This window comes from Apium graveolens, chromosome 7 (assembly GCF_009905375.1).
Source record: "Apium graveolens cultivar Ventura chromosome 7, ASM990537v1, whole genome shotgun sequence".
Lineage (NCBI taxonomy): Eukaryota > Viridiplantae > Streptophyta > Magnoliopsida > Apiales > Apiaceae > Apium > Apium graveolens.
This window is the reverse complement of record NC_133653.1, coordinates 152,866,795-152,884,988: the sequence shown is the minus strand read 5'-3', so window position 1 is coordinate 152,884,988 and position 18,194 is coordinate 152,866,795. Positions and strand designations below refer to the sequence as shown.

Sequence of the window (18,194 nt, the reverse complement as noted above, 5' to 3'; positions counted from 1 at the left end):
GATTATAATGGAATAAATATTATTAATTTATTTTTAAGTCAAATTTATTTTAAGTATTAGAAAATTAATAATTTTACTTTGATCTTTCTATAAAACTTGATATTAATTTTAATTTTGAACAAATGATATTTGAAACTTTTCGAACAAAATAATATTTTAACCGTAAAATAAGTACAATTATCTATACATAACATAAAATGTCGAGTACCAAATTAAAAATTGATATCATTCATACGAGTAAAAACAATAAAATAACACTTCAATTGAGTCACATAATTGGTAAGTCATAAAATAAAGTACTAGTAAAATAGGCATAGATTTGCTTTAATACAAAAGGAAGGCCCTGACTCTTCTTGTCCCTGACTTCTTGCATGACATACTCCCAAATTTCACAAACAAAGCCTGCCCAAATAAAAAGAATATCAGGAAGGAAATGATGTCTAGAAAAAATATTAAAAAAAAAATTAAACTATATACCTGCAATAACGATTATATTTCACCGGCAAATATAACATCAACAAGATCTTTCTTCTCTATATCTGATGCTCCAAAAAATAATACCATCAAATTCTCACTATCTGCTATTTTCTTTGCAGCCTTGAACCTTTGTACAACATCAATATCAGAGATCTTTGACAACTCATCCATAAGCTTTTCCTTTTTCTCTAACCTATCTGTCTCTGCAGCAACTAATAACTTGGTGGAACTCGCAAATTCAGCTGCCATCACCTTAGTTGAATTTGCAAACTCAGCTGCTATCATTTTAGAAGCATTATACATCACTTCAGCCATTTGCTCAACATCAACCTTCTTTCTCTTCGAACTCCTTTTAGAACTAGACTCATCAGATGCTTGCATACTTGACTCATCATTCCCTCCTTGAGCGACAGCAGCTTCTTCTAAATTAACATTTTCTTCCGCCTCCATTGCACTTTCAGCATTATGGCCAGTTGCCCTATCTTTGCCGAAGACAATTGTAAGATCATCAAAATATGGAAATGGTGTGGTCCTCCATTTCAAAGCCCCAACATGAGACTGCAAATAAAATAATGCAGATTAAGTTTACTGACACAACGAATGTGTTTCACAAAACAGAGAGATGATATTACTCTCGCATTATTTGTTTGCACGACATTTAACCAACTGAGATTATCACTTTGATTTGTTGACATTTTTTATTTTGCTTTTTCTGCAGAACTACCCTCCTTAATATTTCCTAAATGTTATCAACTTTAGATGTTAATTAGTTGTTTTAAATTTAAAACAACTACTATATATCTTCTAATACTTGTGCTTCCGAGGATAAAGACCAGATGTTTCAAGCAGACAACACTATTCTCATTTCTTGCGAGAATTGTTGATTAACAGGCACATAAAAAAGATAGCAGACCTATTTGAAACAAGGCACATCATCAAATGCAAGAGAAAAGGAAAAGGTCCATTATTAAGACTAACCTTCACTCCCTTCTTCTAAAACTACTACATATACCAACCAGTGTATCTACTGCTCCTGCTACTACAACCCATGATCAAGCATGTATGATACAACTTCTAAATAACTCAGGAAAATTATGGTTCTACAGAGTCAATGGCACAAATGCAGCAGCAAATAACTCAATTAAATAAGATGATGACTATGTTTCTTGGTATTAATCCTCCTTTTAAAAGTCCAGAAGTTTGTATGGCAGGTATGGCTATCTCTAATCTGGTTCTTAACAACAACTTTGGGTGTTTGTGTTATTCTTCTGTTCATGAGTCTGATAAATTTGCACCAAGAACTATCAGATGTGTTTTTCTGGGATATCCACATGGTGAGAAAGGTTATAAGTTGCTTAATTTGACTACTAAACAAATATTTGTGTCTAGACATATGGTATTTCATCAGTCAATTTTTCCTTTTCTAAAATCTAAACACTACTCATACTTCTACTTCTTCAGATTCTTATTTCTCAAATCACTGGTTTGATTTTAATGATCATTTTCCCTCTTCTACATCTGATACATCTGTTTCAGAGTCTCTATCACTCCAGTTACTCCTAATATTTCACATAACTTGGTTATCAATACTCCTGAAATATCTACTTCTGCAGAAACAAATTCACAATAAATTACATATAAGAAATCACTAAATTACATATAAGAAATCACTAAATTAGAAGATATATAGTATTAGAAGATATATCCTCTGTTGACTGTTTTTTGTTACTAGATCTGCACTTACTCTATTATCCTTCAAATCTTTGCCAATAACTTCCTGTTATACATGATACTTTATACATTGTGAAGGAACTCTCTCCAGTGTGATGCAGATCAATGATATAGAAAATATATTTACTTATTCATGTATAGATATGCATCTGCTACCCTTTTTTGTCAGTAATATATTATTGTTTTCTTATCTAGTTAAGCTAATTACTATGAAGAAGAGATATCAACCAAAATTACTTTTTTCGTATTACAATTTTACTTGGTGAATGTTAATCTATATCATGTTCTTTCCAATTTCTTCGCCTATTTTAAGATTCTTGCAAGTGTGAAGTTTTCAGTAACTGTGATGGCTAGTTCAAATGACCACTTACCACTATTTACTATCTAATGTGTCATGTTCTTATCCTTCTTCACATAGATAGACATTCTTCACAAAAATTATATTATATATCAGCTAAAGTAACATTGGTCATTGAGTAAGACATAACTGCGTTATCTGGACACTTGTCTAAATATGTTCTCGTATATGCACATTTGATATAACACATTTGTTCATCCCTGAGGTTCTGGACATGGCACAGGTAATTGATAAAACACATTTGATCGATGTTTTAAAGGACATAAAGGACATGGCAAATGAATATATTCTGATATATGTAGGATTTGAACCATGAAATATGTGTACATTGATTTTGAACTATTACATAGGCAGCAATCTATTAATTTAATCAAAAGATACTGCAGAAACACATACCTTGGCATATTCGGCCCATACATCTCTTGATGCTGTGACTAGTTGATTCTCGGAATTCCAACCAAAACCAGAAGTGCTTCCATACCTTAAGTCGTAAACCATAGTATAATCCTTCTTAAGAGTTTTTAGTCGAGACTCAATGTGCGGCTTCCCCTTTAGGCCTGAATTTGGCAGTTTGACGTTCAGTGAATTCTCCAAAAACCCCAAAAATCCTGGCTTGAAACCATTGTCAGCTTTGAATGCTCCATTATTCACAAGTTCTAAAAGAGCCTCGACCAATTTTTCATCTTCTAGTTCACTCCACTTCCTTTTATTTCTGCCTGCACCTCTTTCCACAATATTATCCTCTTTTTCCATGGTAGTATTAGTATCCGATGCCATCTGTAAACAATGAAGACAGAAGACACAAGTAATTATATATCAAGTAATGATTAAATTATGCAGAACTGTAGCTCTAGACCAGTGTTCATCTTAATTCTAGTACATTCATCAACTAGTCAAACTACCGTTCAATTACAAGATAAATATCAATAAGCTACAGCTTACTTCCAGGAAACATAACATCGAGTCAGAGTCTAATAACAGTGAAAATAATCTACTGATTCCAATTATTAAACATCGAGTCAGCTAGGTTATTTCTAAATGCAGTCCACACATCTGAAGTGCCAATAGTTGTGATGTGATCTTCGTCCGCCTCATGCTCATTTTGATCATTGGGGTCCTCGGGCCTATGCTGATCAAACTCAATTTCAGCTTGATCAAATTCTGATTCAGTACGAATATGATTGTGAAGAATACAAGAAGCTAAGACAATCCTATTTTGTGTCTTCACGGGATAGAATGATGGACTTCTAAGAATCGCCCATCTCTTCTTTAGGATGCCAAAACATCTCTCAATTACATTCCTAGCTGACGAGTGCATCATATTAAAATATTCATGGGCAGATGTCGGTTGATTATCGTCATCCCAATCATTCAAATGATACCTTTCTCCTCTAAAAGGTGCCAAAAAACCTTCCCCATTAGTATAGCCAGCATCTACTAGATAATAAGTACCTTCATTACAAAATAAAGTATGTCTTGTATTGTTGTATTCTATTTTATTGAATGTGTAACAATAAAAATATAATTAATTACCGGTCGAGACAATCAATCGATGTCTATATATAGCATCTCTTAAGACCCTACCATCTGCGGCTGATCCTTCCCAACCCGTCAATACATACTGAAATTGTAGATTAGGTGAACAAGCTCCAAGAACATTTGTCGTAATTTCACCTCTCCTATTTCTGTACTTTGGCCTATCTTCTACGGGTATAGTCATCTTAATGTGTGTCCCGTCCAAAGCTCCCAAACAATTCTATAAATAAATATACATAATTAAGTTGCACATTGTCATAGAGCTTATGTAAATAATGTAAAATATAGCGTATTTGACATATACTTTAAAATGTTTCCACGTTTTATCGGTTGAGTTGCTTTGAATTGGCTCGGGTTTCTTAAAATAATCTCCTTGCAATCTCAAGACCCCATTTAGCACCGCATGAAAATACCTAGTGATTGACTGCTTTGATCTTTGAAAATCTGTGTGAACAATTCTCATTTTTGTGTGGTGTCCTAGAATATTAAGAAACATAGCAATTTTTTCTACCACGTTAACGTGTCTACTTTCTTGCACATAACCCCTTGACTCCAACATAAAACACAACTTATAAAATGATCTTTTATCCATTCGAAGATTTTCTACACAACTAGAAGGACCCTCGTGAATCAGCCTATGTATATATTGATTTCGCTCCATCTTAAAAATCGTGTATCGTTCCCTCAATGTTCTTCTCGTCAATTGAGGGAGATATATAAGTTGGAAAACAACATTAAATGATAAAACCATTCGCATCCATAGTGTATATACTAAAATAGCTTTCTTCTTCCGAATATGTTGAATCATAGTCAACGAAAGTCGGGCCATAACTACATTGAAACAAAACAGCAAAAAGGCCAGTAAAGAAACAGCACATCAATACATAAAATAAAACAGTTTGAGATGAGCAAACAAGTTGAATTTGAAATATATAAACACCAATTTGGAGACTTAAATCAAAAATCACAGATTTAGATACATCAGGAACATCAATAATAAATTGGGTATGCAATATTCTCAAAGGTACTCCTGTGAACATCGTATTATAAGTGCAATAATCAAAAATCACAAATTAAATTAAAAAATCGCAGGAACAGAAAAGGTAATTAAGTATGCAATAATTAAAAATCACAAATTATCTAATTTAATACACACACAAGAGAGACACACAGGAGAGAAAGGGGGTGAGGAGGGAGGAGAGAGAGCGGGGGGAGTGACGGAGGGAGGGGGAGAGGAGGGAGGAGAGAGAGTGAGGGGAGTGACGGAGGGAGGGGGAGAGAGAGAGTGAGAGCGGGGGGACAGAGAGAGGGGGGACAGAGAGAGGAAGGAGAGAGAGAGAGAGAGGGGGGAGAGACAGAGGTAGGGGATAGAGATATCTTACCGAGAGAGCGAGAGAGATTGAGAGAGAGAGAGAGAGAGCGAGCGAAACAAGAGAGAGCGAGAGATCGATTGCAGAGATCCAATTTGCTTGCCCCGAGAAAGGAATGAGGCTGCCCCGCATATTTTAAAAGGAATGGATTTGTTATATTTTAGCCCAAACGGAATGGACTAGGATAAGTGATTCCATTCTGCTGGCCCAACCAAACAGACCAATTTTTTATTCAGCCCGGAATGACCATTCTATTCAGCCCAAAACCATTCCATTCAAGTGAAGTGAACAGAGCCTAAGTGGTTCAAATTGTGCCACTTGTCCTAAGGATTTGGAAGTTTACAAAGCATCATATGAATACAATTTCATTTGGTCATCTTCTTCAGCCAACATAAAGTGAATTACGGGAGCTCCATTGAAGACCATATTTATTGAGCTTGTAAACCCAAAGTAAGTAGTGCTGCTGAATTTATTGTAGCTAATCAATTCATGGATTAGATTGTGCAACCTCAAGTTTTATATTAATAAAACAATATATTCCTCGAATTGTTTTGTGCTTATCTTGATTCCATACTTATAACAAAGAACTTGAAACGAATCGAAAAGATTGTAGGTATCGTATTCAACCCCCCTTTTATAGTGTTTTAATTGCAGAACGTAGGTGGTCTCCAAGATTTCCGATAAAAATGGGGCCTCCATATAATTTTTCTTGCATTTTTTCGGTAATTCGCTTCCGTACAAATTTGGGTACAATTGGGTATGAATATAGTCAAAATTCAACGGAACTTTAGGTTTTCGGTATTTTCGGTTTGGTACGGTTCGGTAGTGTCCATTGTCAGGACCTGTGCTCCCCAGGGTGGTGGCCCTAAATGTCACTTGGGGGTTAAAAATGACCCTAAATGTCACTTCAAAACGGTACATCGTGTACCATTTATGTAAAAGATAAAACGGTACTTCGTATAACGTTTTGGCATTTTGATTTTTTTTATGCGCAAAATGATAGATAAAGTAACGTTTTGGTACAAAACGCTATATGATATACCGTTTTGAGCCAAAATGCCACTTCAACTAACGTTTTGCACATTATAAAAAAATTAAAAAAAAATAAAGTACCAAAACGGCACACTATCTACCATTTTGTATTAAGAATACAAATCGTAAGACGAAGTACTGTTATGAGGTGATATTTTGGGTCATTATTTTCAAAATTGACATTTTGGACTATTTAAGACTCGAAAATGACATTTTGGTCCCTTGTTTTGTTTAGGTACTGTTGAAGGAAAAGTGGAAAAGACAAAGGGGGCGTTGGGTGAAGACTGAACCTGAAAAATGAAATTGAAATTGTAGGATTGATTAGAAAGAAGAAGCAACAATTCAATTCAATTTAATTCAAATAATTTCGAAAGATGGATAGCAAAAAAGTGGTGGTGTGCGACAATGGAACTGGGGTAATCCTGAATACATATATATTATGATTTATGATTTATATCATGTATCTATTACTCATTTCATATTCTCAATTGCTTCTCTATTAATGATTCATGTATAGCCCAATTAGGTCTTCTCCTGTATGACTTTATTGTTGGATATACTACCCCTCTTTCATCCATCTCATTATAAAATGTTTTTTTTTTAATTGAACCTGATGCAGTATGTCAAGTGTGGTTTTGCCGGAGAGAATTTCCCTACTTCCGTGTTTCCATGTGTGGTTGGCAGACCAATGCTTAGATATGAAGAATCTCTAATGGAACAAGAACTTCAAGTTTGTTATTCCACCCTTCATTCTTTTACACCTATAACCCCCTCATCAGTACTATTTCTATATTTATTTATGTAAATATTGTGACTTCGTTTCTACATTGGTATAGATTGCTAACATAGAGTTTGGATATATTCCTTCAAAGTTTATATTTGACAATTAAATTACTTATTAGATTGTGTAATACTTGTTCCTTTGTAGAGTTAGTATTCCGTCCCTTCTTACCTAAACCGATATGAAATTGCCGTCAACTTGTATTGACTATTGAGATTGTTATAGCATCAAAAGTGGATCCTATCTGCAGAGTTTTTTACAAGTACAATGCATAAGTTAAGATCTGGGAACATAATAAAATAAAAATGAAGATATCTCCTAGCCGTGTTCCCAAGTTTTCTAAAGGAGAGAACAGAAGGAAAACTTGGGTCAAAGTTCTTTTGCAAGCGGAACTATTTAGAGTCAAGCCATATATAAGTTTATGAATTAATAATAACAAACGTCATAATTTACTCCCTCAAAAAACAGATAAACAGACTAAAGAATAATTTCCAAATTTTCTCCTTTTTTCTTCAAGTCTGTATTCTTTTTCTTCTTAACTAAAAAAGGCATGTATAAACCGTTTGAGTAGATTTAGTAATACGCATGCCATATTAATCTCCCATGAACATAATTTGCTGATTTGTTTTGTATACTTTTGATTATTCCGTGTCTTTAGTATGTATCATTAAGTCTCTCTCTAGCATACACTGTATACATACTTTTTAATAATTAAATTGTATACATACAGGACACTCTTGTTGGAGAAGCATGTTTAAAATGGCAGCATCAATTAGACATTTCCTATCCTGTCAACAATGGTATAGTTCAAAATTGGGATGATATGGGTCATGTATGGGACCATGTATTTTATAGCGAACTAAAGGTACAATCCCTCATATGTGTTCAAATATTATTGATATCTTTCTTAGCTGGTCATTCAATCCTAAACTTCTTTAAAAAAACTTAGACCTCCCTCGCATAATACTTATTAAGGTTTCACAAAACAGCATAGAGTTCAATCTTCAATGTTGGGATAAGTATTGATTCTGCTTATCTGTTCAGTGAGTCATTTGGTAAAACTTATATGCAATGTCCATTAAAGATGGGCCAGAAATTCATGCAGGAATTTCACTTTGGATCAGGAGTATGTTGAATTCATAACAATTTTTTTTTGCTTACGTATATTATAGGTTGATCCGGCAGAATGCAAAATCCTACTGACAGACCCACCTCTCAATCCCTCCAAGAATCGTGAAAAAATGGTTAATGATCTCTTTACATCCCCTAAAAGTTTTTGGTATCTGATTTTTGAATTTATTAATATTGCAATAGGTATTTCCGATGCTTGACCTGAATTTTACTTCAACTGCAGGTTGAGACTATGTTTGAGAAGTACAATTTTGCCGGGGTCTTCATACAAATTCAGGCTGTTTTGACATTATATGCTCAAGGTGCTTAGAGAGATGATTAAAGGTTAAATATTTAAAATGGTAGTCATGATGGATATGCAAGGAATTTATTTCTGTTTTTCATGCTAGGAGTGAATCCTCTCCCTTTTTAAACTCATTTGAAACAGTTATAATTCCAAGATTATGACCAGGATATAGTTTTAGATAATAATCTCCAACAAGCCAAACATGTGATTATCTTTTTGAAATTTCAGGTCTTTTAACTGGACTTGTCATTGACTCTGGTGATGGTGTCACCCACGTGGTAAATTACTGACACTCCCATGGAATTCAAGATATTTCAACTGCACTAATCTATATTTCATGGTTTACATTGATATATGGTTATATATATATATACTATTTATATATCTATACTTTATAACCGAAAGCCAAACTGTAGGTAACCCATCGGTCCGTTAGTGCTCTGGGCCTAACGGGTTTCCAAATAATAGGGATATCCGTATTATTCTGTGTGAGTGTGAATTGATCTACTTGGTTGAGTGACTACAACAATCTAATAATAAATTGCCAAGTAAATTTATCTATTTTTTGTTAAGCTATTATAACACTAATACATTTTTTGGTGGACTGTTCATGTGTTATAACTACTTCCAAGTTGGATCCAATTTTGAAAGACGTAGATTGTCGGACTCTTATGTGATATACACTTACTTTCTTTTATACTTATTTTATCTTTCTTTCCATTCTAGTGTTTTTAACACTCTGTATATCATTGTATTCCTATTTCATCATATATTTTAGTCCATCTTGGCATTTTATATAAAATGTTTTTGTAATTCTTGCTCGGATTACTGCATAACCACTAGTTAGATAATTCAAAAGCTTTTATAGTTTGTACTTTCTATTCTTTCCAGGTTCCTGTTGTTGATGGCTACTCATTTCCTCATCTTACAAAAAGAATGAATGTTGCTGGACGGCATATTACATCGTATCTTGTTGACTTGCTTCAGAGAAGAGGGTTAGCCTTTCTAATCTAACCAATTGTTAAAAGTAATAAAAAAGTCTACTTTTAATGTACTACTCGTGTTGACTGTTGACCATAGGCATATTGCTTGCTTTGAAGGTATGCTATGAATAGGAGTGCTGATTTTGAGACTGTTAGGGATATAAAAGAGAAGCTGTGCTACTTGAGGTAAACGTGTGACACTTTCATATATTTCTAACAAAATATGTTCTTTGTTAGATCATACATGTTATGTGATGTCTGTTATACTGCAGTTACGATTATAAAAGGGAATATCAGTTGGGACTTGAGACCACTATCCTTGTCAAGAACTATACTGTAAGTTGATGACCTAGTAGTTGTGTTTCTACTATATGTTACTATACTGTCTCATGTTGTGTATAGCTGCAAAACATCAATTTATGCTTGATTTTTGTTTTATCATTGATATTTTTTCTTGGAATTTGGATTTTGGCAGTCTTCTTTTTATAGAACTTTTTATTTTGGCTATTTGCATGTACGGCTTTCTAATGTGAACATGTGGAGTAAGTTCTGATTCATATAAAATTTTTATTCATTCAGCTCCCAGATGGAAGAGTCATCAAAGTTGGCACTGAAAGGTTTCAGGCCCCTGAGGCTCTCTTTACACCTGTAAGACATTCAATTTTTAGTGTTGGAAGTAAATACAATGTCAATTAATTCATATACAGAAAGCTTGTATAAACATTGATGTAGTGGCTTCCTGCTCTATGTTGTACTCATCCCCACCACAGCTAAAAACTTTGTTGCCCTTAGAAAATACTTGAAAGCAATGTAAAAAGTTTAGGCAGTCACTGGCAGTATTCAAATTAGAGTAATGTAATTTTTTTCATTGACATAGTATAATGCGTTAGTTTCTGATAAAAAGGGAGCTACAAATTATCTAATCAGCTTTCTTTGTCACTCACCTTGGGGTTGGCAGTTTTTCTTTGTTTAAGTAGGTTATTTTGGTATTCTGATAGACTGGTGACATGAACTAAGGTTAGGTTTCTGACAATAAAAATGGAAACCACATACCAGACATGTTAATTATGATTTTTAAAGCCAAAACCTATGATGAGGTTCTCGCGATTTTGATATATTTGCGGTTTGGTTCGGTTTATGCTCATCCCCATGACCCTATCATGACCTGTGCATAAACAACCAACAAAAAGAGTGATGGCAACCAAAATTTTCAGATTTGTATCTTGAACATGTATAGAAACAACATGCATGATACGCAAGTCCTGAAAAGGAATTATGGAACCATTATTTTTTTTTTTCGGATCAAAACCCATAGGAAGTGATCAAACTCAATTTCAATATTTAATCGAAGTCTGGAAATAATTTACATCTTATATAGGTGCAGAATTATAAAAGTAATACTGAAAATACGGAAACTATCCTAACCAGTATTTGTTTCTTAATAGTAATTTACTGCCATATATAAGTAATGAGACAACTCATTATCTTACTATCATAACCTAGAATATCTATAATAATATACTTATTTACTATTGAATCTGATAATAAAACACAATTATCTCTTTTACTAATTAATAATAAAAATTAATCTTCAAATTCATTGATCTGCATATTCTCCCACCTTAGAGCCAAATATGGAGAACTTAAATTATGTTTAGAATACATATTGTAGTACTTGGGAAACATACCAGTCCTAGACAACCAATTAAACTTAAATTGTTGATTGGGTATGCCATTTCCATGAGAAGCATTGGTCTCGCACCTCTTACCTTTCTAGTTGGAGTAAAGATATGATCACACAATACTTTCTAGTACAAACCAAAGATACTGAAAGATATAAATCACAGGTCGAGGATGACAAGTGCTAGACCATAGCTGAAATTAACCTTTTATTTTGGCAAGTAAAGATTAACTCTGAACAGTGTAAAAGCATTTAATTCTCCACCAATCCATGTAAACTAATTCCAGATAAAATATGTTTTCCATCAACCATTATCCTGTTTATGAAACGTCATTATATGTATCAAGTTTTACGAAATAACAAGTATGAATAGTATCGACTGACCACCAAGTGTGGTATTTAGATATATAAAGTTGCACAAGTTCCCATTCAAGTGAAAGAGCAGCTCATTTATATGATTGACACAAACTAGAGCATTTCACTCCTTTCCCAAGTAAAATATTCATTAATATGATCTACACAGGCCCACTCCTTCCCTATGTTAAAGCGACATTAATTTGGAACTTACGAGCTCATATTTTTCCTTCCTGTAGGAACTTATTGATGTTGAAGGGGATGGAATGGCTGACATGGTATTTCGCTGCATACAGGAAATGGATATTGACAATCGAATGATGGTAACTAAATCTAGAAACTTATTAAATAGTTATATTTCACACAATTTTTTTAAATAGCTGTATTTGAATACCTTATTAAGTAGCGGCCATTCCTGTATCATAATATCTCTACACTTTGCAAGTCTCTTACTATGTCCTACTGAGCTTGTATTTTACCTTTTACAGCTCTACCAACATATAGTTTTGAGCGGAGGGAGTACTATGTATCCTGGTTTACCTAGTCGGTACGCATTTTTTATTTTTACTGTTACTATTTTCTGTGAAATATTCTATACTTTTTTGTTAGTAAATCATGTTATGTCCTCGTACTTGTGTCCAGAAATAGGTAGAGTTCACTTGCCATATTGGACACTCTGTAGACACTTTGCTCCGTAGTCCAAGTAACATGTTTAATGCCGTGCCGATTGATTGTTTATCGCCTATATTTGTCTGCTAATAGCGGTGGATCCACCAGATACATATACAAATGACCATCTTTGACATATGGCTCCTCATTTTGTTTGGACAAGTCATTTTTATTAGAGAATTTGCAATCACACATTAAATAACCTATACATATGTTTGTATAGATACATATACATCCTACTAGTATTTATAAAAATATAAGAACAAAATCATAGTATGTCTAAAGAAAGAGAGGTATGGAGCTAGGGAAGGAAGATGACTATGCTTTATCTTAAATAGACAAAAACATTAATTTATTAGGAGTGTATGCATGCTCGCTCGTTTGCACAAACGCCCCTGTTACTGTTAAACCCCAAACCGAAGTACCCCTGGTTCCGGTTGGAACAAGAAAACCATCCTTTACTAACTGTTCCAAGTACCTGTGTGTTATATAAGAATAAATTTAAAAGTGAAGTTGGTTAAATACTAGTCCCTCCTTTACTAACTGTTTGTATTTCCATGAATTTGATCTTGTATTGTATTACTCCCTCTGTCCCTCCCATTTGTTTACACTTTTCTTTTTGGGATGTCCCTTCCAATTGTTTACATTTCAAAATTTTCCAAAAATATTTAAGTTTTTATAACTTTTAAAATAACTACATCCACTACGTCTCTCCACTATACCCACTTTATATATATAATATTAATGGGTCCCACTACTTTACTCACTTTTTTAACTTTCTTCTCCTACTTTATCATTCTCTTAAACTCCGTGCCCAACCCAAACATTTGGGAGGGACGGAGGGAGTAGTAGCCAACTTCTTAACTCTGTTCCATCAGTGAAGGCACAAATTAAAGAACATTCTTTGAGACAACATGACACCATTATAATTATATGTATAACATAATACAATATATGTTGCATTCAGATTTCTTTCTTCTTGGATCTGAAACTAGTATTATGGTAATTAATGTTCCTTGTCAAGTCGCCAACTCTCCTAAAACCTTAACCCTTAAGAGTAAGAGGAGGGCCTACTTGGATCATGCATAATCTTAATTAATACTTCCCCTCAGTCGAAAACCCAATATGGTCGGATAGTGTATAACTAGGAGCCCATCTTTGAGGCAATAATTAGGTATAGTGTTTAAAATTAAAAATTTGAGAATTGTAGCATCTGATACCATGTCAAGGTACTAGCTCTCCTAAAATCTCAAGGTTAGGAGGAGAGCTTAAGTTGATCATATGTTATCTTTAATGTTCCATAAATTGAAGAATCATTTTTTGCCTGTAGTTCCCACTTTTCCTGGGACAAGCAATAGAAATATTTGTTCTCAGTTCAAAGACCAAGAAGATAAAAAATTTTAAACAGCTTAAACAATGACTAAATTAGCAAAAAAAATCCGCCGTTTTTGCAAGGCACTTTTTTAAATTAGTTGGACGTTAAAGTGATTTCTAAAGGGCCATCATTGTCAGACAAGTTTTTACTTTCACTGTGGTGAGAATGGTATGGCTGATATGGTTACCAGATAGCCAAGTCTGAATATAGTATATTTTAATTGGAAACATATATGACCTGTAACATGTTGATGGAAAAATGTATTTCTCATGTTCCTAGCCCTTTTTAGCCATATGGATGTATCATGTAGTAATGAGCGACGTCTATTTTTTAATTTAAATCAATGAAGATACAAATTCAGGACACCAACACTTCTCTTGGGTGTAGTTACCAGTATCACTTGCGTATTTTGTTTCATAACCATACTTCAGTTGTTTTCTGCAGCCTTGAGAAAGAAATTCAAGATCGGTATCTTGATGTTGTTTTGAAAGGGAACAAAGATGGACTGAAGGTAATCTTTGATTTATGTTTACTTTTAATTGAAAGTGAAAACTGATAGGATGATAAACTATCTTAAATCGCATGTACAATTTACTGCTATCAATATGATATGATGCTAAGAAAAACTGAGATTGGTGACCAAACTTTATTGGGTAATTTGGAAATACGTAACTGATAATTTGAAAATTTTTATTCAAGTCTCCAGGACAACTTGATGAAACAAGGAGCGTATTTTAACTTACAAGCCAGTTGAATCTAGAGTCTTAGGTCTGCAAGATCCTAAAACGCCTGTAATACAATATAAAAATGTCTTCTTGGGCGTTGGAGTATTATAAGATTAGATTAGATGTGTATCTATTGTTTTCGGTATGTATTAAAGATTGGTTAGCTTGTCTGAAGTGGCTAAAGCCGATTTTATAATTTTTCACGTCTCTTAATCAAAATGATCCGCAGCACATTAATGTAGTAACTTGTCAGATATCTTGATAAAATTTGTAGAGCCCTCAACATGCCTTATATTTTATTCATATTATGAACTGCACTTCAATGTGGGACAAAGATCTCTTTATCTGAGATCTTGAAAGTGGTGCATCTTTACTCTTTAGGCCTCACTCATGTATATAGGAAGTTGAGTGTCTGCTGTTTTAGAACCTACTTCCTTCAATATCGAAAATAGATATGGGAAAGCAGTGGTGCCTGTTACCCTTTTTATATTAGGCATGTGTTCTAGATGTGCACCCAAATTACTATGTTTGTAGCCATTTTATTGGTTTTGAATGCAATATCAATCGATATTAGAACAAAACTTAATATCTAATTATTAAAAGTGCCAGCAAACTTATCCAACAATAAGTATAAATAGATCAAGAGAGCTCCAAGAAGCTAAGGACTGTGAAGTGTATATCACAGCTACAAGAGTATTGAAAGTGCACTTCAATGTGGGACAAAGATCTCTTTATCTGAGATCTTGAAAGTGGTGCATCTTTACTCTTTAGGCCTCACTCATGTATATAGGAAGTTAAGTGTCTGCTGTTTTAGAACCTACTTCCTTCAATATCGAAAATAGATATGGGAAAGCAGTGGTGCCTGTTACCCTTTTTATATTAGGCATGTGTTCTAGATGTGCACCCAAATTACTATGTTTTTAGCCATTTTATTGGTTTTGAATGCAATTTTTTCTTTCAAATAATAATATTGGTAGATTTTTCAAATGACATCAGCAATAATCTAAGGTGGCCTTTAGACCTGAGAATATAGATATATCATCAATTCATCATAGGATCAATGACGGAAATTTCTCAACACTTGTATAGAAAGATATGTGTGTGTGTGTGGGTGTGGGTGTCATTATGTAAAAAAATTAATCTACAATATAGAATTGGATGTTGTACAAAATCAAAAATAATAAAGATGTTAAACTTAGAGAATTCCAAAAATTGCAAGAAAATATCAATCGATATTAGAACAAAACTTAATATCTAATTATTAAAAGTGCCAGCAAACTTATCCAACAATAAGTATAAATAGATCAAGAGAGCTCCAAGAAGCTAAGGACTGTGAAGTGTATATCACAGCTACAAGAGTATTGAAGAATTTGATACGTCAGTGTTTAATTGCCTAAATTGGCAAGAAATTTCCTTGGGGCCATTTACCACTGCAAATGCACTCAATTTATGCTGGGTTTGATCATTCTTTAGCTTCGGGAGGCCCTTGTGCATCGTTACACTTTTCACGCATTCACATTGTGCTTTAGCTTTGGAAGACCCTTATGCATCGCTGCACTTTACACACTTACACATTGTGCTTTAGCTTTAGCAGGCCCATACACTTTGTTGCACTTTTCGCTTTTAAGAGCATGTCCGGTGGGTTGCTAAAACTGATGCTATCTCTATAATGTGGCACCTAAGAAAAAAATCCCACTCCAATGGGGTCATAAACATGGATGCAAAATAGCAAAATGCTATACTTGATGCTAAATAGAACCAAGTACAGATGTTGCTATAATTGCCACATAAGTTTGCAAGTGGGAAAATGGAGGGATCCGGGTAACTATAGTAAGAGTGACAAACATAATTGTGCTTTTAAAGATTAGGTAGTTATACTATAGCTTTATTTAGTTATGTTTAATGCCATTTTATAACTATATATAGTTGGAGCACAAGTTCTATTTCAACATCAAAAATCACTTTTTGATTTCAAAATATAGCAATAGCTAAGTATCTTAGCACCACCGCTGAACTTGCTCTAACAACTATGGGTGATAAGGGTCCAGTAGGGTGGTTCATTCCTGATATTTACTATGCAGTGGTGTGTACATTGTGAAGATTTTTCAGACGGAAAAATTGAGGAAGGAAACCTTCATGAAATAGAGCCTAAAATTAAGCCGAAGCAAACAGTCAAACGTAATTTCAATTTATAAGTTATAACTGAATAAAATATGGTTTAGTAATTATTAAAATGGCAGGCTGATTGCCATGTAAAGATGCATTATAGAATCATAGGATACAACTATAGGAAGATCTATACCAAAAAGAACAATGCAAAATTTGATCATTATCGGTTCTTAATTATTATTTTTTTGATAATTAATCTCACACGCACACACTAGGAGTCGAACTTGTGACTCCCGCAAGGGAGACACGAGTTGCGGGAGACACAAGCTCAACCACTTTTTAATTATTTGTTCTATCACATGTAAGTATAATTTTTGATATTGTAATTTAGCCTACCCTAAATGGAATTCTTTGCTCATTACTGCCTCCACATCATGCAGAGTCTAATTTTCCAAATTTATTATTCATTTCATCCCGATGAACAGAAACTTCGCTTGAGGATAGAGGATCCGCCACGAAGGAAGCATATGGTGTACCTTGGAGGTGCAGTTCTTGCAGGAATTATGAAGGTTAGCACTACATAGCTTCCACACACTCTGTTTTTCCCCTAGCACACAGCTAAACACGCACACAGCACATAAACTGGTAGACAGGTGCTTGCTCCCATTCTATACAATTCTTAAGTTTGTGAACAATGAACATCTGTCATAGTTCACATTTGACTCATACAATACTTGACTGGTTCCATGTTGATTGCTGTCTTAGAATAGTGTAATTTCTGGGTTTGGTTTCAGTGTCTAGATACAGATAGCATGACACTTTACCCAACTATTTACATTAAATGATCTCTTGATAGGATGCTCCGGAATTTTGGATAAATAGAGAAGACTATTTGGAAGAAGGAGTCGCTTGTTTGAGCAAGTGCGGCCAGGCATGATATGTCAGAGGCGGTTCAGAGGCGGTTCATTTTTTCTTCTGAGACCATCTTTCTTTGCAGCTGGTGTGGGGATCAGCAAAGGTTATGGTAGTCTGCTGGAATTGACAGTGCATCCTTAAAATAACTTTAGGCCAAGGTTTAATAAGTTTCTTGTGTTATATTTTAGAGAAGGAAATTTGTTTCTTTCAATTGGTGCTACAGTTTATTTGACAGGTTTCTTATAAACTCAGTTGAAAGTTTTATAATTTATTGCTTTTATTTTAATTCTCCTTTTAAAATGTGACAGAGGCTTGGGTGTCATCTATTTTGTAACTTAATCATTGCTGACATTCCCCTGTTGGAACCAGTAATTGGCCACACCTGGAATTCAAACTGTGGCACAAAATATGAAGAAAGTATCAAAATGTACAACGTGTTGTAAATTGATTGTAATTTTCAAACATTAAATAGTAAGGCTAGGCTTAGATTTGGAAATATTTGCGTTGCATTAAATTCTATGTTACTTGTTTTGGCTATAAATAGCCTTCTTCGGAATGATGGAAAACACACCCAAGCAGCTTTTATCTTTCTAGTCTGCTCTCTTTCTCCCTTTCTGCTATATTTACTTTTACAGAGGTTTGATATAATACTGTTATAACTAGTATTTTACAACATGTTAT

At 34.1% G+C, this 18,194-nt stretch overlaps 2 protein-coding genes across 3 annotated transcripts; one reads left to right on the top strand and one right to left on the bottom strand.

The window, feature by feature from the left end:
- Window positions 1–205: 205 nt before the first annotated feature.
- Window positions 206–4,580, bottom strand: LOC141673047 (uncharacterized). The gene is made up of 4 exons (XM_074479776.1): window positions 4,407–4,580; window positions 2,963–3,343; window positions 478–1,035; window positions 206–402 (listed from the first exon to the last, which is right to left on the bottom strand). The coding sequence occupies exons 1-3, from the start codon at window positions 4,563–4,565 to the stop codon at window positions 490–492; spliced, it is 1,086 nt and encodes a 361-aa protein (XP_074335877.1). The 5' UTR covers window positions 4,566–4,580; the 3' UTR covers window positions 206–402; window positions 478–489.
- A 2,165-nt stretch (window positions 4,581–6,745) lies between these two features.
- On the top strand, window positions 6,746–18,106 carry LOC141672529 (actin-related protein 2). 2 transcript variants are annotated; one of them, XR_012555577.1, is made up of 16 exons: window positions 6,746–6,920; window positions 7,124–7,234; window positions 8,016–8,150; window positions 8,458–8,529; window positions 8,640–8,718; window positions 8,931–8,980; window positions 9,594–9,697; window positions 9,803–9,871; window positions 9,958–10,021; window positions 10,265–10,333; window positions 11,960–12,043; window positions 12,209–12,267; window positions 14,209–14,275; window positions 17,084–17,167; window positions 17,455–17,671; window positions 17,822–18,106. XR_012555577.1 is itself a non-coding variant. In XM_074479147.1 (15 exons), the coding sequence occupies exons 1-15, from the start codon at window positions 6,879–6,881 to the stop codon at window positions 17,533–17,535; spliced, it is 1,170 nt and encodes a 389-aa protein (XP_074335248.1). In that variant the 5' UTR covers window positions 6,746–6,878; the 3' UTR covers window positions 17,536–17,799. The 2 variants fall into 2 exon arrangements, 1 of the variants encoding a protein (XP_074335248.1); XM_074479147.1 differs by lacking the exon at window positions 17,822–18,106 and having other exon boundaries at window positions 17,455–17,799.
- The last annotated feature ends 88 nt before the right edge of the window (window positions 18,107–18,194 follow it).